Here is a 23,525-nt window from a genome sequence, read left to right as displayed (position 1 = left end):
AAAACACGTTGCCTTCTTGATATTTGGGGAAAATAGCACGTGTTTACTCTGTGTTTACTTCCTCACTCCCACCCAAGACGCATCTATCCAATGAGCCGAGTGAGCGTTCCCACGATAGCTTGAAATGCTTCCGTGTGAAAATAAACCGTGCCAAGTGGATAACAAAATCGTGATGAACTACATTGCCGTTTATGCATCAAATTTGACTCCAGACTTCCATTGATGATGAGCAGGCTCCATCTTAACCTCTGCCTGGCGTCATTTACTTCTGTGCAGCATTTTAATTGGCTGAGGCTGGCACAACCAACCGACCCAGCTGTTTCCCTGGTACATCCTGGAGCAAGACTCGTGTTCCTCACTAATTACCGCTGCTGTCTGCGATGATCTGTGACACAGCCGGCTCCCGCTGAATTACCCTCACCTCTCCCATTTACAGTACCTGTCAATATCCTCCCTTATTTTCATACGTCAGTGGAACACTCTGTGAAGTCGAGCGACGGATTGACCGAAAGATGATGACCTTTCAAGAGGCTCCCGCAAGACTAATGACTGTTAAAAAGCAATCAAGTGGTAGCAGCAGTCTGGGCGGTAGATCTCCGTATTTTATTGCCGATGCCCCGTCACGGCACCTCTGCTGTTTAAATTGTTGCCTTGTAAATCACCTGAAGTGCTTTGGTGTTGGAAAGCAGCAGATTTAAGATGCCGGTGCTTGTGCTAAGTAGACAGTATACCGATATTCGCGGAGGCCTTCATTTGAGGTGCTAACTCCAGCGATTCATCAGCGTGTCGGTCTACCTCGAGCTGGCACTACATTCTGAGAAGCTTGTTGGCCGACCAAATGAAGTCCTCTCTGACTCACACATGAAATGCTTATTCTGTATTTCTGTAAAACTGATGTGAATGAAGGACGGCGCCTAAAAGTTCCAAACTAGCTTGTAGTGGAAGCACATTCATTGTAACGAGTTTACTTGCATCATATTGCCTGTGAACTTGGGGTTGCGACATTAAGATCGACAAGTTAAGAAAGGTATTGAAAGCCACATAACTTCATCCAGGAGTTAACATCATCCAGGTTATTTATAGCTAAAATGTTGGCAGAACAATTTGTAATTTTGTGTCCATAACGGACAATATGTGGACAGTGGATGGATTCCCACCCAGAACTTCTGTAAACACAGTATGGATGCTTGTCTGAGCACGGATCTTTACATAAGATGTCACTGTCCTCTGCTGGTTTTCAAACTGTATTACACCTACAGGGAAGAGATCAATGTTCAACAATGTTGAAGGCTGTTTTCTTCACAAAAAAAACAAAACTTTTTGAGGTTTCACTCATTGTTTATTCAGTACCTGTTCTGAATTTGTATAAATTGCAGTGAAACGAGTTGTATTCTGACACATTTATCACTACTGCTGCCACGCTCCCGAGGACAACTCAATTGTGTTGGAATTCAAGCTTTGGTGACTGTTGACATGCTTATCGCATTGTGATAATTAATTGTTGTATTGTTGACAAGTCTCTGCTGTCTTTCCCAGCACGTAGGCCTGTACTATTTGCAATAGAAATGCATTCCCTTATTCCCCGGCTTATTTTTATTTTCGGCAGCAGACGTCGTGTGAAACTTAATGGAGTTTGTTTTCCGTTCAAGGATCCAAATTGATTTTCTCCTCGGCACAAATTTAAGGTCATGACCACCGCAAATGTATGTAGGAAATGTCGTCACTGTGGGTGAACAGACCTGGAGTGCCTTTATTTCACATTGTTGGTCTTTGCATTAGTTTTGGTATGTCATTTGAGATACCAAGCAGGGAAAACAAAACAAGACTCTAACATTGTTTTTGGGCCCACAGTTCCATTTGGCAGTTCCAGTTGCTGGTGAATGCAAATTTGGGGATGCATACAGTTGGAGAAATGAAGCACTAAATATGCTGTGTGCAGGATGCAAGGACAAAGGCGCATTTTTGTGGGAGGAAAAAGTAAGATATCAGAAATATGTTTTTCCACTTGGCTGAGGGGGAAAAGTGGGACATATTGTGCCGGAAACAAACCTGGCGACTTACCCCAACTCCTAATATTTGCATAGCGGTAGCAGATGGAAAAAGATTTCGGTTTTATCATCTGATAATCGCTATGGTTACTTTTTGTTGGTTTAGGCACAAACACTTTAGGATGGGTTCGGAAAAGAGCATGGTTTGGGTTGAAATGAGTTGTTGGTTAACGTTGGGATACTATCTTGGTCGGTGTTGAAAAGACAAAGGTTGGTGAAAAGCAACCAAGCACTGCTGGGAATGTCTGGACTCTCACTGATTTGACCATAGAGGCCTTGAGCTGTAACAGTGTGTTCACATGGGACTTATTCTTTCAGATAGTCTCCCATCATTTACAGAGGAAGCAAATGAACATGGGGAAAAGCAGGGGCATGAAGACAGCCTGTAAAGGGAAAGTGAAAGAGAATGACAAGCAGTTGCAGGCATTGTCTTAGGGGAGAGGGGGGATACAGACTTATGAACCGCTCATGTGGCTCCCTTCCAATGACTCCCACTGTGCCATTTTTACCAAAGGCAAGGATTACCATTAAGCCTGAGTCACATCTTCTCACATGATCCTCTATCCTGCCCAAGGTTGATTCACACACAGACATGGTGAGTGGAGATGAAATGGCGGTCGGATGAGAGCCGGTCACGAGACAAACAAGAGGGGCTGTGTAATGCAGTAGATTTGGAAACCAATATGTTGTATTCTACATGGTTACAGTTGGTGTGTTCATCTCCATCAAATACATCAGATTACTACATGACATGATCCGGTACCTTTGAATTACAGTTGTGTATCACTGTTGAACTGATGTAGCATGCACACATTTAAAGATAGTTGACAAATTAAACTTCCTCCAGACTTGATCAGTAAATAGATGGCTTCTCGACTCAAATGTGACTGTAAAAACACTGCAGTGCATTTTCAGGTCAATCGCTTTTTGAATTATTAAATACCCACAAGTCCATGAGGATGATGACAAATCATGGCCAGCTTTAGACTCCAAGGTCAAAATAATTGATCGTTTGAACTATTACAGTGTTCATCGTGACGTTTTTAAAAGAATAACATGACTAATGAGTCTCCTGCTAGTTCTGAAGGGGAACATGGGAACTGCACATGGATAAGGAATGTGGCTGTATTGTTCAAGCGCACTTCATGAGAATGAGCTTAGCGCTAGCTTTGTGTAATCCTCGCCGTCGCGCCCCAATTATGAAATGATACGTGCAACCGGAATCATGATAACCAAGGTGAAACGCATGTGACTGGGTTCAGAATCGTTGCCTTTCATTGTGTCAGATCACATTGGGAAAAGACTCCCCTCCTCCTACAAAAGTGCTGTTTTGTTATGATGATTTTTGCCTGAGGGGACATTTAAATATGAATGATTTGGGTTTCAAGTTTACATATTATTATTAATCCTGACCGCATCGGGTTCATCACATCTTTCCAGGACAAAACGTTACATATATTTTTTACCAGGGGCGGAGAGAGTACTCTTTGTGTGTGTTTTTTATTAGATTAATACTTCATCACTGTCTTTGAAGCCTTTTACTGAAGGAATTTATTCCCCTTATTGTACACTAAGGTTGTTTTTGTCCAGTGGACACCGACCATAGGGCTCGGTCACAAGATAAATGGAGGGAGTTGTGAGAAAATACGGAAAAAGCAAAGTTCTGCTTCATAAATGTGTATTCATTCCATCATTACTGATGTTTGCTGAAATATTGGATACTTTTGGCTCTTTGAGCGTTGACCAGTTATTTAAATCAAACCATCTGAGAAATCAAATCACTCTTTGGTGAAACTTTTAATCGCTCATAAACATTTGAAACATGGCCCCAACCAGCCCAAAAAGGATGGGAACCTTTGGTTTAATCTCTAACTCTGCATTGTGTCTTTTTGTATGTTTTTGTTTATGTAAAATAGATACATTGTAATCAAGTACTGTACTTGAGGACTTAGTTATTTTCTAACACTGTTTGGATTCAACATTTACTGACATCCAATAGGATTCCTGGTTATCGCCTGCTTCACTCGTGACTGAAAGTCTTTGTTTTGAAGTGTAAGCATCGACATTGTTATGTTTTCCCTCTCCATCACCATCATTTGATGAAATTGTGAAGCATTGGTTTGCTAATTAGTGGGTGTTGATCCCCTTGAGGTTCACACCATCCAGTGTCCTCTCTGCGACCCATACGTTTACAGTGAATGATGGGAAGAGTGTGAGACTTTAGAGGTTTTAGAAAGAAGCGGCCTCGCTGATCTTGCCCCAGATTCTAACTCCCTGGGGTTAGCTGTAGGTTTTGTCAACAATAACAGCCAATCATTTTCCCTCTTTGTGAAAAAATGTGCTGAATGCCAAAAGAAATTTGCAATTTTGCCCCTCGTGCCATCAGCTCATTTAAACGAATCAACGGTTTTTGTTTTCAGACCGACTCCTTAACCTGCAGAACACTGAAGCAAATAAACAAACGGTGCACACGCCGGAGGGGCCATCAGGGGGAGAATTCAAATGAATGCACAGTCAGGTAAGCAAAACCCACATGTTAGAGGGAGCGGAGAGTGGTAAGACACACATGTTTTCATACTTGCTTTCACCTGAAATGTTCACATTATTTGACTGATGGTTCATCGATAACCATCACCTGTCATATTCCTGACGAGTAAATCAGTTTACTCGTCAAGAGTAAATGTATACAGAAATAACCCTGATGATGTCATCTTCTCAGCCTTGGTTTAGAAGGCGAAAAATAGATAACATCATTTCAAATTGGGTAAGTGGAGTTTGAAAGATATGGGCATTTGCAAGGCATGAAGGGTATAACACTGAATTCATGTCATGTTGGAGTAATTGCCGGTTCCCATCTTGGCTAGAGTGTTTAAATTGACTCTGACATGTCCTACACTGAAAGTGTCTGAATACCAAACAAACATGGATGCCTTGTGTCAACCAACTCGTACAACGGTCAGATGAAATGAAAGCTGGGTGTTTTTCCCGTCTCCACCGTCCAGTAGACGCTATTGATTTGCATCCTGGGGAGTGGAGGAGCCATTGCTGGAGTTGTCCGATACTAGGGACTAAAAGTCCGGATGTGTCTGCCTCTGCTGCATCTAAAATGCCTAATTCTTTAACCTTAAGTCTTCCAACTTAAAAGAAGTGTCATAACAAATCTATCGAGTACCCCTTTAATGTTTGGGGATGTTTGATGCCTTTTTAAAAATGTGCCTGCTTTCGCAAATATTACAAATATTCCCCCTACAAAAAGAAATTCTTTAAAAAGCTGTTTTTAAATCGGATTTATGAAACATATTTTCATTGTAAGCTGCATCTGTTTCACTTTGATTTGAAACATATAGAAAGAGTTACGCATTACAAGGTGTCTTTTGTGGAGTAAATGCCTTCACGTCTCTCACATGCTGGCACGAGCAGCAGCCTTGGGGGGGGGGGGGGGGGGTGAAAGAAGGAGGTGGTGCAGAGAAAGAGAGAGGCCTTCTTGAGAAGTCAAATGACCTGAAATATAATCACCCGAGCAAACGCATGCACCTCTGAGGCTGTTCAAGATTGTATCCTGACATTTTATCGTTGTGGTTGAAGGGACAATCTGTATTAAAATAACACATTCATGGTTATTTATTGCTTTTCTATTTGGTTTTCAGTAAATGACAGAAGTGAAAATGTCCAAGAGAAAGAGTAAAACATGATAAACAAGAACCATATTGTAGCTTGCTTGCAGCACCAAGTTTATTATTTGAATTCCACGAACATTTGTGTGCCCATACGGCTACATTTTGTAAAACACAACCACTTCATAACAAATTAATTTCAATATGGTGCTCATGAAGTCGTGCTGAAAGCTTAGTCCATGTACACGTATTGCTCATTCATCATAATTTATGTTTTAATCAAACAATTTCGTAATGAATCAGACTTCTTCCCTCATTTAATGTTGGACTCATTCTGGCAACTTTAGAAGTGCAGTGAGTTTTTTGAACAATAAATCCTGTTCATCAGGGATCACACTTCCTCCCTCCATGCCCAGGAGGAAATATGATGTTGTGTGATGGCATCACGCGGGGGAAAATCTCGTCATGCGCTAATCTGGTATTTAAGGTTCACAGTTCACCGGTTTGGGGGGGGGGAGAAGTAGAAGCACAGCCTGGGCGCATTGAAGGGGACGTTTTATACACACAGACGGTTAACGGAGAAAAGCATTCCTGTTGTGGTGAAGTGAGTCACATTCACTTTGGATAAAAGCTTCGTTTAAGTGCATAATTACAGGTAAATCATCAGTCGGTAAAACTGACTCCAAGTCAGCCGTGCGTAAAATCTGACCACCGTTGTTGGAGAAATGTGGCAGTGCTGCTGTTTGGTGCTTGTGGGCGCGGTGCTTGTGAGCGCGCAGTTCCCCAGAGAGTGTGTGACACCCGAAGGACTCAGGAGTGGACAGTGCTGTCCATCGCCCTCCGGACTCGGCGACGACCCGTGCGGCTCCAGCGCGGGGCGCGGGCAGTGCGTGTCCATCTCGGCGGACGCGCACCCGCACGGTCCTCAGTACCCGCACGACGGACGGGACGATCGGGAACGATGGCCGGTCCGTTTCTTCAACCGCACCTGTCAGTGCAACGGGAACTTCAGCGGTTATAACTGCGGCCGCTGCAGACACGGATGGACGGGGCCCGTCTGTGACCAGCGAGTTTCTGTTGGTAAGTGCGCAAAGCCAGAGGAAATATTCATATAATAATGCTGTGTCGTACTTTGACTGAAGTTAAGAGAGAACACAGCTAGTAAAGCTGGAGGTGGTATAATTCTGTGTTGTTGCTCAGTGGCACTTCAGCACTCCTTTGAGACACCACACCGGGCAAAATGAACGGATTTTGGCTCATTTAATGTCGTTTTAACCATTTTAAAGGACAAAGACAGATTATTTTACCTAAATTATTCACAATGATTAAAGCTAAATGTATTTGAAATAGTTACAGCCCTGAAAGTTAGAAAAGGGCATTTGATTGAAAAAATGATCAAAACTGCCCCTTACGCGCATTTTTGTACTTCTTGTCTCAGTCATTAAAACTGATCTCCAATTAACGCATGACTGGCTGAGTTAATTCACTTTCCCTCTTCCATAATCCCCCAGTAAGACGAAACGTGATGCAGCTCAGCGCGGACGAGAAGCGTGCGTTCGTGAACGCGCTGGACCAGGCCAAGCGCACGGTGCAGCCCGACCTGGTGATCGCCACGCGGCGCTATTCGGAGATCTTCGGGCCCGACGGGAACACCGTGCAGTTCGAGAACATCACCATCTACAATTACTTCGTGTGGACCCACTACTTCTCGGTCAGCAAGACGTTCCTGGGTGCTGGACAGGCCAGTTTCGGGGGAGTGGACTTCTCCCACGAGGGGCCTGGTTTTGTCACCTGGCACAGGTTCCACCTTTTGCAGCTGGAGCGAGACATGCAGGTGAGATCCTGTATAAAGAGGGGTGACAATTGGAGTAATGTTGACGTAATTGCATACACAATGTGATGGAATTACCGATACGTCACCGTCTAATTTCCGAGTTCACCCCCTTGTCTTATTTTTTTTTTTTTTTATTTTTTTTTTTTATTGGTTTATTTGAACATTAATAAAAACATTTCTGCAAATGTGCCAGTTAGCCAAAAGGCTATTTTTCATCTGTAGTCCCAAGAGGCAGATGTTACACAATAAACCTAAACACAATGTAAGATTAAAGTTAAAAGGTGAAACAATATTGACACTTAACAATGCGTGGACAAACAATGAACAAAAGAGAATAACTCTGTTAAAACATTGACTAAAAACAGTCTTTCCCCAAAGGCTTTTAAAGAACCAACATTCAGATGTATTCATGCATTCTGAACAGATATTTTCATTGACTGTCTTAAAAGAAATCTCAGTGCGTGTGAAAAATGACAACCAATTCATTCTGTGCATTGACTCCATGACCAAATGAGACTCTAAAGATACATTGACACATTAAGGAGGTGGAAATACATTGTCAGCAACGTAATACAATAAAGCCTCAGCCTTGAGCTTCACATTCACAAACTAACTCAGCCATGCTTCCATTCATGTACAACCAGGACATGCTGCAAGACCCCTCCTTCGCCCTGCCCTACTGGAACTTTGCCATCGGTGGAAGCACATGTGACATCTGCACAGATGACCTGATGGGAGCCCGGAGCAGCTTTGACATGAATTCCCTCAGCACCAACTCCCTCTTCTCCCAGTGGAGGGTCATATGTGAGAGCGTCGAAGACTACGACACACTGGGAACCATCTGCAACAGTAAGACTGTCTTCACCGTGGCAAATGGGCATAGTGTTAGAGTGATCCCCCTTTATGGTGATAGTGCAGAGAAATTGATGTCCTGTATCTAATACTGGTTCCTGTCTCCTGCCAGGCTCTGAGACGTCTCCCATCAGAAGGAACCCAGCAGGGAATGTCAACAGGCCGATGGTCCAGCGTCTCCCAGAGCCCCAGGATGTGGCAGACTGTCTGCAGGTTAACGCTTTCGACACACCGCCCTATTACTCCACCTCCTCCGAAAGCTTCCGAAACACAATTGAAGGTGAGCAAATTACGAAGACATTTTTCTGTCACATTGACATGCGGCGTTTCTGCATTTGCATGACTTTTCCTGTTGTTTTGGCAGGCTACAGCACCCCCCAGGGGAACTATGACCCTGTGGTGAGGAGCCTCCACAACCTGGCCCACCTGTTCCTGAATGGGACAGGAGGACAGACTCACCTCTCCCCCAATGACCCCATCTTCGTCCTGCTGCACACCTACACCGACGCCATATTTGATGAATGGTTGAGAAGACACAGTCCAGGTTTGTTTGTTTTTTCAAAAACACTTGTTTTAGATGTTTACTTCATAAAACCTGCATATTTTACTGCTTTATGTATGACATGGTGATCTTATAGGCTAACTTCAAGTATTTCTTGACAGATTCAACTCTGTATCCCGAAGAAAATGCCCCCATCGGTCACAACAGAGGCTACAACATGGTGCCTTTCTGGCCCCCCGTGACTAACGCCGAGATGTTTTTGACTGCCCCCGAAAACCTTGGTTACTCGTACGAAGCTGAATGGCCAGGTATTCCTTTTCGGATGATTTCTAGCACTTGGCACATTCTCGTGGGTCTGCTTTCAATCTTGCCTTTTTTTTAAATGAAGGTAACAATCCTCCTCTTCTACCTCTCCAGCTCAAGCTTTCACCATGACTGAAATCATCACCATGGCCATCGTCGCTGCCCTCGTGCTCGTCGCCGTCGTTTTCGCTGCCACCACGTGTGCCGTGCGTGCCAGGTCTCGCAAGATGGAGGGCCACCAGCCTCTGCTTGGAGATCACTACCAGCGCTACGACGATGCCAAAAGCCAATCTGTGGTCTGAGATCGTTGTTTCAACATGAGCCTCTCTCTTCTCTTTCGCAGTGACACAGCAATGCAGTGGTTTGAAGCACGGCTGTGTTCTCACTGGAAAGCATATCGATTCTTGAATGCTACAACAATATATTTTGGCCCTATAGCACAGCTGGTGTAGTTGCATTTCTTTTTTTTTGTTTTGTTAAAAATACTACAGATATGAAGCACTCATTGAAGATGCATTTTTGTGATTGGAAGGTTTAGATATATGCAGTGCTTTCGAAGTACTCTTTGCAATGGTGCGATCTTTGTGTTCAAATGAAGAGAACATGGATAACTGAAGTGTTATGGTGATGCCAGCAGGTGGTGCTGTCAGGGCTTTTACTGTAAATGACTTTTCAGGATCACCAATGCTGCCTCCTGTAGTTTAGATTTTGATGTTGCACTAAATAAAAAGGTGATCAGACGTAAAGAATGTCGATTCTGATTTGCTATTTCGTGGAGGAATGGAGAAATACAAATGAATGAAAACATGTACAACGACAAGTTCCACCATGTTTGTTGTCCCTAGACCATTATAGAGGTGAAGTGTGAGGAATTATTAATATACACTGCCCATGTGATGGATCCACAACGCCCACAAGGGGACGCAAGAGTTCAAATTGTAAAGCTCTCCACATTGTTGGTAAGAGAGATATGCTTTGAGGTGAGAGGGGGTTGTATTTAAATGATGTATTGATCTAAATGACCAGCTAAAATGTAATCAACGAAAGATTTGAAAGAAAAGTGTCTATAAAGTTGTTATAAGACCTTTCTGAATTGTGTGCTCGCACCATATGCATCTCTTTTTGTCTTTTTTTTCCCAACTAAATCGATGCAAAATGGTCATTAACGCTATTCTGTGGCAAATTATTGAAATGATTTGTTTGTCCACATGTATTTCAGTTGCTTTTCATTCATGATTGTGCTTCGCTTTGTTTCCCTGCGTTCATTACGCATTTGAAAGTCTTTGCAGAAACGCAGAATAGAAAGTAAAATGTGCTTATCCCATATAATTGAGACGAGTAAGTCTCGCCTTTTGCCTCACGGTTGGACTCACAACTCTTAATTTGTAACAGCTGAAAAAAGATAGATATTTTTTTATAACGCCCCTGTGTCACTTCACCTGTCTGGTGTGAGCGGAAGCTCCTTTGTGGGAGGGTCTACACAGAGCACGTTGTCGTTAAACTGTCTCATTACTGGTCCGCCGCTTCAATGGGAGGTCTGTCTGCGTCACGGCGGTGCGGTGGACTCACTGTGAAGTGGCCCCACACTTGGTTCTGTCACCGGGTCGGGTAAAGTCGCGCAAAGTGAAGCGCCTGGTGCAACTTTGGATCAACTCTTCTTTGGATGTAGCTCGCGCGCGTCTCTCCTCACCACTCACAGCGCTGCGCTTCACACGTCCGCTTGCGCCACTTCAAAAAAAGTGTCAACGTGTGACATTTCGGACAGTCCGCAATGGACGAGGATAAAAACGTCCTGCCTGATTTGAAGGATATAGAGACAAAGTTGGGTCTTAAGGTCCCGGATAGCCTCGTTCGTTCTCTTGCTGCAGGAAAGCATCCCGACGTGCACGAGAAGTCTGCAGCGCCGCATTTAGTGAACCGCAAACTGTATGCCAACAATGCGGACTTGAAAAGACTGGAGAGCAAAATGCTGTTCCTAAAACAAGAAATGGTAAGCGTCTCTTTTGTTCTTGTATGTTTAAACGAGCTGTTCGGGGATTGTTACAGTGCGGGAAGTGCCAGTTGATGAATAGCCATATGCTAAAAACAACATCTGGCATATGCGACAAAGCTGAGAAATAGAGATGCTCCAGTGTAACTTCTATGTTCGTTAAAAGTGTACATACTTGTTATTAACTAGGTCACTAATGCTTAACCTTACATTCGTCCGAGCAGTTTATTCGTCCACAAACGTTCCAATTCGGCTGATGGCAGCAGGAAATACACTTGACTGTTATTAAACCAGCCAATTATGCATGGCTTAATGTCAGGCAAGTCAAACAAAGATTGCTCTCTCTCTCTCTCTCTCTCTCTCTCTCTCTCTCTCTCTGTGTGTCTCTCTCTCTCTCTCTCTCTCTAATGCATCGCATTTGTTTGGCAGCTGAGCCTGCATGGCTCAAATATGCAAAGCAGGTCTACATGTCAACATGTGGTTGTTGCATGCAAAGTTCCACTGATGGCTGTCTTTGAAGATTCCCAAAGTCCCAGCGAACCCCCCCCCCCCCCCCCATCATTTTAAGTCAGGTCATGAAAGGTATTAGGAGGATTCCTGAGCAGATGGCCCGGTTGAGTGCCGTATGAGAGCTGTATCAAGGCCAGCAGACAGACCAATCGCCCAGAGACTTTGTGTTGATAAGCTGACATTACGGAGACGGAGACGTTGGGACCTACAACAGTATTTTTAAATGGAACCGCCCTTGGGTTTAATTCAACCGTGACTGTCATGTCATCTTGTAATTGTGTTGATACGTGAAGAAGACAAACACCCATTGACTTTTAAAACTGAATTGCGTGTCATGCCCTTAGTGCTCTCTCTCTCTCTTATTGTCAGACAGCTCATTGTTCATTTTTGCGGCTACCGTCACAACTTCATCTCTAATCCGATCAGACTGCTCTGTTTTGGTATGCACACGTCTGGCAGACACACACACACGCACGCACACTTTTTGCAACATCATCGTGTTTAGCTACATTTTACAACACTTGAGGGGCCCATCAAAGGACCAAATGAACTCTGAAATTTGCAGTTCAGAAAAAGGTTATGGATCAGCTCTTATTAGTTTCATATGACAAATGAAACATGTGTTCCTATCCAGCAGAGACACAATTATGCAGCGCTAATTGTGTTGCCCAAAACTCATCTTGTGTTACTGACCCTCCGGTGCCACCTTATTAACACCAGATCGCTGCTTGGTCTTAAATAGCGACTCCATCTGCTGGTCTTCTGTGTGTGTGTGTGTGTGTGTGTGAAGCGGTTGGTTATTCTCACAAAACAAACACACCGGCAGCAGTATGAGTCAAATGAAGCCTGGTCGTCAATCCACTCCAAAGAAGGTCTGTTGTATCGAGGCAGCTGTCTGGAGCACTGTACCAGCCCTGTTTACCTTCATCTGCCTCAATGCATTTTCAATGTAGGAGGCTGTCACAGAGTGTTAGTCACCCAGCGACAACAGGAATCCCTTTGATTGACCCTATATGCTGTCCACTTCCCTCCCCAGTCAATGGCACGGCCTGTCATGGCATGGAGTTACGTCAATGGCCATACTGTGTAAAGTAGGATTATCATTCAGAATCCTGGAGCCAGACGGTTTCCTGCAGCAGTAGTATGTCGTCTTTCCGGTGCCACATAGTTAAGTCTCTTTGTTCACAACAAAGCCTGATAGTCTAAACATAATAGCACAGTGTTCTGCCCATGTGAGGGTATAAGAATGCTAACAATTGTTGAGAAAGAAGTCTCGCCACCATGTTCATTAAGTAGCTGATCCGGAGCTTTTCCTTCATGTCACATGAATGTAGATATTCATATTTCCAATATATTTTTTTTTTCTAAGCACTTTCAGCTCTCGCATCCATGTTGATTTAAAAGCTGAGGTTCAATCTGCTGATGAAACCCATGTCTCCTAAATGAACTTCTCAAAATGTTGAACTTGTACCCGAAATGCTCGATTTAGTACCACGAACCTGACCGGGATGCTTTTCTCCAACTCGCAGGCACATCTGCGAGCCATCGACGTGAAGCTGATGCAGCAGCTGATGTCCATCAACGAGGGCATCGAGTCCATCCGTTGGATGATGGAAGACAAAGGGGGCGTGGCCAGCCAAGAGGGCAGCCTGACGGGCAGCTTGTACAGCCTGTCGGACAGCCAGGACGGCACCTCGCTGCGGGGCAGCTTCAACAGCTTGAACGACGGCAACAGTGACGGGCTCGATACTCTGTCTGTGGGTAGTTACTTGGACACTCTAGCGGAGGACCTCTCGGACGACCCCTCACCGGCAGATCTCGACTGTTTTGTCGATAAAACGGTCATTGATGGGGATACTTTCAGCAAATCGCCACTGAAACTCAGGGCGGAATCGGATGAATACTACTGCTTTGGATAATGAGCTTAACACAGTGGTTACAGAGACGACTGAGATATGGGAGGACAGATTTAAAAATGTGTTCTTCACAAATTAACACCGCTGTCAGAATATTTTCCAGTGGCTTTTTTTGAAACAAACGTCCTTATGCGGTGGTTTGAACACTTTCGTCAAACCATTGCCACTTGAAGTCACACCACAAGTGAAAACATCTAAACAGTTCAAGTCTTAATATTTTATCACGCAGGTCAATTGAGTAAAAAAGGTGCTCTGTTAGGATTAAAAGATTGTATTTATTGAGTTATCCAATACCTCAGCAGTTTAGCTTCACAGATGAGAGTAAAACTAATGAAGACGGGGGGGGGGGGGGGGATAAGAGTAGCAGCATAAGCTGAACATCATCTTCTTTTTCTAATGTCAGCCCCAATCATCTGATCGAAGTGAAGGAGTCGATTAGGATTTAGCAGCCACTTGTAAAATTGGACGTTTCACGCCGAGTGACGCAAGTAGAGTTAACGATTTAAAAGTGGTACGTTTAAGTGTTAAAGCAAGTGCAGTTTGCTTCCATGCCAAATTGTGAGCTCCGCCTACTATAGATGTTCAGCTTGTAGCTATTTGTGCTTCAATGTTTTGAGATGATGGAAGTTCCTAAGCTCGATCACAGTCTGCAACAGTAGAACGTCCATGTGCACTCGAGAGATTAGTAGCACGTTTAAAGCACAGACGCTTGACTGAAAACCAAAGCAATTTGATTGTCTTCTCGCTCATTTCGGCCTGAGGCAAAACCCTGTTCATGCCCGATGGGAGATTTGTTGACGCTGGACGTGTGGAACACGAGTTTGCTTTGTGGGCACATTTTAGTTCTCTGTCAAAAGCAGGTGTGTTGTTTTAGCTTTAAATGTTGTGGTTTTTTTTTGTCATTTGTATTTTACACTGCCTGCATTTGTCGGAAAAAAAACATGTTTGTTTTTATGGGTTGCTGTTCATTTTGTTGTGGAAATGAAATAATATATTGTGATTTTTTTTTTCTCCTGCTCACATTGTGTATGTCTTTAATGCAAAAAAAAAACAACTCGTACACAGTAACTTGTGTTATTCTCAATTTGTTCGGAAAAAAAAACCAGTTCCCTGACCCCGTTATGGAACCTTAATGAGATGGGAAGTGAACATGTGAACACCCTTATATATTAACTCTGCCCCTACATGTCACTTTCCTTTACTAAAACACAAAACCAGGATGAGTCTGAATTTGGCAAATGGTTGCCTACCCTTTAAACGTCCCAAGCTACTAGCAGAGGAATCCCACTCAGGATGGCACACCAAGTGTTACAATAGACGAGGAATCGCGTTCCTAAAACTCTTATGAGCGCCACGCTTTGGCTGAACTTAATATGAAAACAACTCCAATCAAAAGGGAGACCGAATTAAATTGCCAGCCCTGCAGAATATGTGATGGTCTGCTGTATTATTTTTTTTTTTTTTTTAATGCAGCTCACGATAGCTTCTTATCTTTCATGTGATAATTGAAGTTCCAGACAGACTATACAGGGGAAGTCATTACAGGGAAGATGAGAAGCTTGGTCTCTTTTGGCTTGCAGCTGAACGAGTGGCCATGGGACACAGGACTTCAGTGCTTTCTCAGACCGGGATCCGACGGCAGGACTTTGCTTTGAAAATGCTGCCGTGTTGGAAAATAACAAGATTGGACTCAAAGGACACGTTTAGTGTTCGTTAGTTCCAGACAGATATAATCACTTTATCCAGGCACATTAAGCGCACTTGTAACTTGGCCTCACACCAAGTGCAAAGCAGCTTTATTTGGTTTTATGCTGCCTTTCCTTATCTCTGCCTCCTAGAGGCTTTGGCAGGCTTAAGCTCCCCGTCTAGCTGAACCACACTGAGGCCCACTAAACCAAAGAGCCTTGTGAATGGCAGCATGACCTCCTTGTCAGCAATTCAATTCAAAACATCAAAAATTCTCTCAACTTCCCTAAATTTCATGTCTTCACAAATGTAACCGTGTCATGATCGTTAGTTAACAGTTAATATCCCTCAGGGGCGGGGAAATGTTGAGACTTGAGCTTGTGGCATTGACATAATTGGACACAGAACAGGTTCTGCAGGTTTATGTTATAACAGCTCTGAGTCAGAATCCCTCCGAGCTACATGGTACACTACACTTCAACAGAAGTTGCCTCTTGGGCCTTCTTCTGTCCTAAGTGTGCATTTCTTACATAAAAGGGAGAACCATTTGACACGCTGCCTTTGTGGTGAAGACGAGTGCCGTCTTACAACAAATCGTCCAATCGCATTTGAGAAAATGACCTCTTTGTTTTGCATATTACCATTGAATTGTCCCATTTAGAAAGAAGACCGAAGAACCATTGTATTTTTACATTATAGTCCAGGAAAGGTACTCTGTTTTGTCAAATTCTTCTGTGGGCAATGGTAGTCGCTCTATTCTGTGGGTGAATGACACCCAGGCTTTGTGGAAAGCAAACAAAGGTGAAATCAGCTGCAGTGCCCTGAGTTTGGCAACCCAGAGCAAAAATACTGATTTTTTTTTTTTTTCATTCTCTTAGTTCGTCCTCCGTTACTTTGCTTGAGCACAGTCGAGACGGCAGCTTCCAGCAGGGATCCATTAACAAATGAGACACGGGTTGAGCCTGTGCCACAAGATGAAGGGAAACCAATACCGCCTGGTATCTGGGAGACTGTCACCATGCTACCAAATGAGGATACAGGATATGGGTTACTGGAGTTGGTTTTGGGCGGGAGGGGAGGGGAGGGGGGGGGGGGGGATGAAAAGAACCAGAGACGCAGGCGACCCCGCAGACAGGAAGCCACAGATAACAAGTAAATATTCACAATTGTCAAGTTACTTTATTCTGGTTTCAGGAGCTTTCCTTTTCTTTGGGCCTCTGGTTTGGTTCACGGCTCTGTTGGTGTTCCAACAGCTCTATATAAACAGCACAGCTGTATGAAAGAGAGTGCTCGTCTTGTGTATAACAAGGTTGCCTTAAGAAGGAATATTTGCGATGGCCCTGCATGCTATCCTGACATGCTAATGCCTGTAAATGGATGTAGCACATTTAGATCCACTATGTCGGCCTTATTACATTCCCAGACACGAGGAGCTCCACGTCGGGAGATTTATGAAGCCGTGGAAAACTTAATAAGGCCCGTCGCATAGCGTGAATATCTTGTTTCGTCTTGGGCAAAATGCTTAATGAATGTCAAGGTTAGCCACAGCCCCCAATGTTGTGCTTCACATGAGATTTTCCGCACTGCTGACGCGGTGATAGCGTCAACTTCAAACCAAGCGCATACCCCATTCTGATTAGATTATTACATCAGTGGCAGACATATATATCTACCCTATACGTTAGGGAAACGTCCCTTTTTGGGGGGGAAAGAGTCTTGACGGAGCTCTCAGCTGGCCTTCTGCCAAGCTCCGTCTCGGGAGCCTTGTTCAACTCCTGGGAGCCACCGTTTCCCAACAGCAGCAGCAGCAGCAGAAGAAGAGAGGCAACGCTGTTAACGTCAGTGCAAATATTAAACATTCACTCTGCTCTCATAAATTAGCCCGGCTGAGATTTAGAAACCTTCTGTAAACATGACGCAGAAAACATCTGAGCAACCCAAATATAGAAAGTGGCAAGCCTGGGAACAAGCTGGTCGGACTGCATTCCATTCATAACTCGGGGGGGTTATTTTTAATCAACATATACACAAAGAGTTCTTGATGATTTATCAGATGTAGTTCCAGCTATAAAGATGACAAATCACCCCACGAGACTTCTTTTCTGGGACATTTTTCCTCTCGTGGATTCTTAATTGTTGTACTCAGTGAACCTTTTATTTGTTTATATTCCAGCGCTGCGTTTTAATTCATAACCCCTGAGGATTTACTCGACATTATTGGCTACTTTATGTTGTTTGGGATGATGCTACACTGTGCGATGTGAGAACATAGTCTCTCAGAAAGCTGCAGCAGCTTCAAACTTAATTGAGTTATAAATGAAGTGTTTACTAAGATTAGTACACGCAAAACATTTCCAGCCAGTGACTGCCAAGGGAAAACAACATGGCAATGACATTACGCTAAATCACCAAATACAGTTGGTTAGGTTACCATAGTTTGATATACCTCGTTATCCTAAACTGAATAAACACTATCGAACGAACTAATTAACTCTGAAACACATGTAGATGTATGTAAAATCAAAGTCATACCTACATTCCTAAAACTGTTCTTTTGAGCAGTCATGACTTCCTGTTTGTATGCGGTAGTTGATTGCTTTTGAATCTGCGATGCTGAATGAGTCACAAGTTTGAAAGAAGCGAACCCTCAGAATTTAGGACACAAAAAGTCACTGATTTACAAATATCTCGAACAACCCAATGCTGACATCAGAAAGAAGGACAAAACAAGTTGGCCTTGAATCATTAAAAACGATTAATTCATCATAATTCATACTTTATTCATCATACAATGAATTAATAATGCTGTGATGCAGCCGCAAGCAGTGGCTGGTTGTGAAATTATTTTCTATTGAAAGCACAAACTGGTGGAACCAGTTATGCAATGTGACCACCGCTAATATTTACCGCCTGTTATGATGTGCTCCCATTTTTGCTATGAACTAAGGATTGGCCAATTAGTCATCATTCGTCACAGTGTAACCTGTGTGCTGAAGATCAGTGGATTTCTCCTTCAGTGGATTTCTCCTTCCAGCCGGCAGAGTTTTAAGATATCACATTTTGCATGAGCTGAACAGTGCAGGTAAAGGGCACCGGAGTGAATCTGTAAAACTGATGATGATTCATGTACAGTCGGACCAATCATAAAAGTAGCTTTTAACCCTCTCCCTCCCTGGCTGTGTGCGATGGCTATCTGCATTGGGTGCCTTTCTCCCCCCCCCCCCCCCCCCCCCCCCCAACCACACCACCACCGCGGGCCGTGCCTGTTGAGCTGGCTGAGGTTAAACAGCAGCCTACATCAGCCAGGAACCTTCAACGGACAGAGAGGAGAGAACAAAACAAAGCTCTATCCCGTTTGATCCCCCCTTTTTTCACTCCCTTCTCTTTCTATCCGGGCCAGGAAGCCTTTCCATGACTATATTAGGAATCAAAGGGACTTCTACAGAAGCCACTGACCCGACCCGGCCACAGCTTTTGAACTTCTGCTTCGCTCTTTGATAGCCAAGTTGTGAGTCATGAAAAAGAAATACATGTTATCATGGTTGCTTTGAGGCTTTACGGAAGCTACAGTGTATGTGATTATTTCAGCTGTGCTGCACTTTTTGTCTGTGGGTTAGTGTTGTGTTTGATGAGTTATGGAACAAGACAGGCATGCAATCAAAAACGCACACAAACAGCCCTTTGAAATAGTCTCACATTGATTATTTCCACGCTGGTTTTAACGGCATGTGCGCGAGGAAAGCCTCCCAGCAACATAAAGGCATTACAATCGATTTTAAGTGAAAGAATGCCAGTAGGGGGACAAAAGCAGCTGTCCATCGATCACGTTTGTTGTGTTTACGCCAAAGTAATTCTGCATCTGTTGCCGCAAGCGCTTCAAGTCTTGCCTTCAGTCTGTTCTTTTCTGCCTTTCTTTCTTTCAATTTTGCTCTTCTATCTTCACTACTGTACACAATCGTGTCACAGCTGTCTTGTCACTGTGGGGTTCCATTTTCCCCAATCGCTCTGTCTGTCTGCACCCTCTCATAAACTGTCATCCTTCCTGGGAAAGAGATGTGATCCTCTTGGGAAAGAACAAATAGTGCACTCCCCCTCCCACTCCCATGGTCATCTCATGACAGTGTTGTAGTAGGCAGTGCTGTTGTCTGATGTCCTCTTCGGAAATCTATTTTGTAATATCCTTGAAAAAGGGTTTTGCCATTTTTTTTCGCACCCACTATTGTTTTATAATCCTTTTGTGGCTTATCAAGACCCATTCTTAGCTTTGCTCTGGATTTTGGTTGCTATTTGTGCTATTTGTGTTTACGATTTCTGCTCATTCTCACTCTTCTGATCACCATGATATCTGTTTCAGCAAAGACAGTTTGACTCCGCGCTGACAAAGCCATTCTTGTCAGTCCCGTCGTCCCTGATGTGGAAAAATGTGGCACAAATTGGGATTCACCGTTCAGTTCTGACGTTGACCCCAAGTAAAATCCTCTTTTTTTTCTTCCTGGTAGCACTGATTCCCAGGGCCATCCAAGTTCAAACCTCAAAACCTTGCGACTAATACCCTCCTCTGCATCTCACAACTAGTGTAACAGGACCCGGAAAGATCTCGCACAAGTGCTTTGGTTTGAGAGGTAAGGGACCGCCAAAGATCTGCAGGGATCGGGAAGCAAAACTGGCGAGGTTTCCTTGGCACCCTCTTAAAGCCTCCTCATTCAAACCCAGAGCTTCAATGAAAACCTGTACTGCTTGAGCAGGGTTTGTATGGTCTCCACCGCGGAAGTGTTTTTGGAGGGTTTGGATTACCGTCAGGCCCCATCTACCTTAAAAGCTAGCATGCAAAAGAAAAGTAGATTTCGAGTCGGGGTGTAGATGTGGCGGAACAGTTGGAAAGAGTTTCCTCGCGTTTGTCAACCATATGATATTTAATTTACAATCTCTTCAACAAATCCATATTTGACAATCAATCAAAGCATTGATTTGGAAATGTTCATAAACACGTTTCTTTATGTTCAGGACTTTGTGGAAGAATCAGGGTGGGGAGTGGGCAGAACCTTATGTTGGATTTATTTTTTAAAGCATGGCCTCTCTGTGTTATTATTTATTTGGACCATCCTCTTGACTCAGAAAAAATCAATAAAAGACACGGAATAACTGTCTCTGGCCTAAGGAGCAGCAGCTGAGCGACACCAATGCAGCCAGCTGTGTGTGCGGTTCTGTTAGCTGTTAGCTGGCTACATTTTGCAGGGGAATGCACAAAAAAAAACCGCAAACCCCACCCCACAAATTGTTCTTGAACAGTCCTTAATCGAAAGCGTTCAGAACGACGTCATGCTTTTGTTTTCATGTGTGCAGGCTGCAGGTTGTAGACACTTGAGATGGGCAAAAAAAAAAACCACTTTACATATTTGTCTTTCTTTGCTGTGGTGTTGCTGTCCACCAAACATTTAACCCAAACATTCAACAGTAGGAAACCCACACGCTGAAAAAGCACCACGCTTTTGTCTTGACTTGTCTCTGATTACTCCAGCCCCCACATACATACCCTGTGGGGATAGCCACCTGTCTCGGCTGACTCCTGGGATGCCTCTTTGGCCAAACAGACAGCTCTTTGTGCTGGGGGGGGGGGTGTAAAGCCTCTTAGCAGGCTGTTACTGATAGGACTCGCTGCTGTCTGGGAGGGGCTACAGCAGTGTAATACAGTGACATCGTTCATCTACTGTCTCCCGTGATAAAGATATTTTTATGATGTGCTTTTGCGTTTGAGAAAGACCCTCAGATGCAGGGTCAGTAGCACAGCGCAGGCCAGCCATGGGGACAGCAGTGTTAAAGCACACTGTATGACTGCAGACTGCAAACTGACCCGATAGTATTCGGGCCGCTGGCAGTTAATGATTGCCTCTGCACAGATCATCATTTGAATCACTGGGGCAGCACTCACTGACGGCTCGTCTGCTCATGTAGTTAGATGGCTTGATGTCCCCCCCCACACACACTCTCACACACACACACACTCTCACACACACATGCAGCTTCTCTGAGTGCTGCGACCACATAGGTGAGGAGGTTGTATTTGAGACTAATGAAGACAAATGATCGGGTAAAAGTGCTGGAAGTGCATGGTACATTTCCTGGCCTTTGAAACTCAACTCTTTCAGTTGTGAATTGTCTTAATGGCTTTCAGGGACATTTCCTCATCTATTTACACTGAAATGGAAAAAGTTCGATGTTTTTTTTCTGGATTATCAACTTACAGAGATCCGGCAAATAATTACTGATGACAACAAAGAGAAACAAATGGGAAATTTGACTTCCAATTACAAACGGCTCAATTTTTCTGTGATCAAATATTCTTAACTTTAGGTTAACTTACTAGCGTTTCAGTTTCTGTACTACTTAGGTCCACATATACAGGGGGTAGATTGTAACAACTGTTCAAAGGTGGGGAGTTTTGTCACTGAATGTTGGGTACTCCCTCCTTTTTTGTATTCATTTATTAGGTTTGTTTGTGGCATTTTGGCAGCTGATAGACTGGAAACATGGGTAAAACAGGGGAATGACAACAAAGGTTCCCACTTGGAATCAAAGTAAGGACAGCGGTACGGTCGAAATCCCTCGAAAAGCCAGCTAGTGAACTTTGGAATGTTCTATCACAGATGTATGTTGCCACAGGTCAAGAATGAACCTGCACGCTCAAGCTACAATTCTACAAAATAAAAGCTGATTTCATCATTTAGCAAGCCGTGCAATGCAGCTGTATGTTCCTTTCTGGATTGTTCTTAAAAGCTTACAAGGCATTGGACGCGTCATTATATCGCTAAATTAGCTTGAGAAAATAAATATATGACACGACTCTTATTATGAAGTCTATGTAAATGGAATTCACGGGGAATTTCTGGATCTCGGCAGGCAATGCAACATAGCAGGGATTCCACTACAGCCCACTTCACACAATGAGAGATCAGATGCAGGGCTGCAAGGTCTCTTTTGTTATGTCTACAGACTATCACATTTTGAAGCACGATATGTTTGTCTTCAAGTTTTATACATCTGATATTTTGTCGTTGCACTGAAGCGTTTCTTTGCTAAACGAGCTTAACTTGGAGAACAAAACATTTCTCACATTTAGTTAATTACGTGCATTTGTCAACTTGCTGCAAATTTCTAACGACAGTCAAAGCAGCTGAATGAAAGGCATGTTTTGAATGCTAATTGGAATTTAATGGTTTGAAATATAAAGGGCGTTTGCATTTACTTGAAAATTAGCTTTACAGATTCTGTTCACATGACTAAATGCTCATTCCTTTACATGCAGGCTGGTTACTCTATGGATGGGACCTCGTTCATCTTGTTCCACTTTTCTTCAGAACACGATGCGTTCTGTTGAAACTGGTACACTGTTCTTGTAAAGGATAGAAAATAAAAGCATACCCGTGACAATGCAGACACAACAGGGTGTACATTTTCAAGAAATGTGTGCCGTTCAGACCCGGGGAAATGAAACCTGTCAAGTCATGTGCGAGTGTCCGCTAATGATGTAATGTGCCAGTGAGGCCCTGCAGCCACATCTGTTGGCTGCTTATCGACAAACCGATGTTTGTCGGTGTCTGTTTGTCCGACAAGTCATTAAGTATATTCTCCGAGCAAGGTAGCAATTAAGCGATATTCATCCGATTTTGTCATCCACGATAATGGACGCTGACGCCTCTGTGGTTTTTAAATTTGCCCGTAGGAAACTAAATGAACACAGCAACATATCGGGAGCGCATCAATCAGTTTGGCTCCTCGCAAACATGTCCGTGCAAGTTTGATGGAAAGTTTTGCCTTAAATACCCCACAGCTTCCATGTGATGGATTCCTGTGTTGGCTGCTGACACTTGTGTGATCTCTTTTGCTTTTGACATTCTCTCAGGCATACGCTGAGTGGATTTGCTCTTAATCAAACACAGAGTGCTTCATAATAAGCAGAAGTGGTATGCATTGTTGCTGAAAGGATTATCTTTTATATTTAGACAATTTCGACATTGCAAAATAGCTGTACGTGTATGATCCTGTATAAGCACAATATGCGTTGCGTTTGATCTTGTGTTTGGCTTTGTGTAGGTGTGATAGGTGTTTTAAAATTCCAACCATTGCCCCTCCCGACTCTGCATGAATTGATTCCCCTGAGGTGCATTTGCAGAATAAGCCAGACTCAGGCATGTGTTGCTTCGTCTTTTGACAACAGGCAACATTGTCACCCAGTTGCATTTCTTCCTTGATTACTAATGTGACAGTCAACC

General features: G+C 43.6%; 2 protein-coding genes across 2 annotated transcripts; both read left to right on the top strand.

The window, feature by feature from the left end:
- The first annotated feature begins 6,184 nt into the window (after window positions 1–6,184).
- On the top strand, window positions 6,185–10,246 carry LOC306796298 (5,6-dihydroxyindole-2-carboxylic acid oxidase-like). The gene is made up of 7 exons (XM_079295156.1): window positions 6,185–6,742; window positions 7,174–7,496; window positions 8,141–8,345; window positions 8,461–8,628; window positions 8,713–8,892; window positions 9,012–9,158; window positions 9,268–10,246. The coding sequence occupies exons 1-7, from the start codon at window positions 6,388–6,390 to the stop codon at window positions 9,453–9,455; spliced, it is 1,566 nt and encodes a 521-aa protein (XP_079151282.1). The 5' UTR covers window positions 6,185–6,387; the 3' UTR covers window positions 9,456–10,246.
- Window positions 10,247–10,724: 478 nt separating this feature from the next.
- lurap1l (leucine rich adaptor protein 1 like) lies at window positions 10,725–14,580 on the top strand. The gene is made up of 2 exons (XM_079296042.1): window positions 10,725–11,143; window positions 13,183–14,580. Exons 1-2 carry the CDS (start codon window positions 10,925–10,927, stop codon window positions 13,570–13,572), a joined length of 609 nt encoding a protein of 202 aa, XP_079152168.1. The 5' UTR covers window positions 10,725–10,924; the 3' UTR covers window positions 13,573–14,580.
- Window positions 14,581–23,525: the final 8,945 nt, after the last annotated feature.

Source organism: Melanostigma gelatinosum, assembly GCF_949748355.1.
Source record: "Melanostigma gelatinosum genome assembly, chromosome: 23".
NCBI lineage: Eukaryota > Metazoa > Chordata > Actinopteri > Perciformes > Zoarcidae > Melanostigma > Melanostigma gelatinosum.
The sequence above is the reverse complement of the archived record's forward strand: the minus strand, read 5'-3'. Positions and strand labels throughout refer to the sequence as shown.

Coding starts and splice junctions, on each gene's coding strand:
- lurap1l (XM_079296042.1), top strand. CDS start 10,925: ATGGACGAGGATAAAAACGTCCTGCCTGATTTGAAGGATATAGAGACA. Junction 11,144..13,182: donor TGTTCCTAAAACAAGAAATG/GTAAGCGTCTCT, acceptor TCCAACTCGCAG/GCACATCTGCGAGCCATCGA.
- LOC306796298 (XM_079295156.1), top strand. CDS start 6,388: ATGTGGCAGTGCTGCTGTTTGGTGCTTGTGGGCGCGGTGCTTGTGAGC. Junction 6,743..7,173: donor TGACCAGCGAGTTTCTGTTG/GTAAGTGCGCAA, acceptor ATAATCCCCCAG/TAAGACGAAACGTGATGCAG. Junction 9,159..9,267: donor GTACGAAGCTGAATGGCCAG/GTATTCCTTTTC, acceptor CTACCTCTCCAG/CTCAAGCTTTCACCATGACT.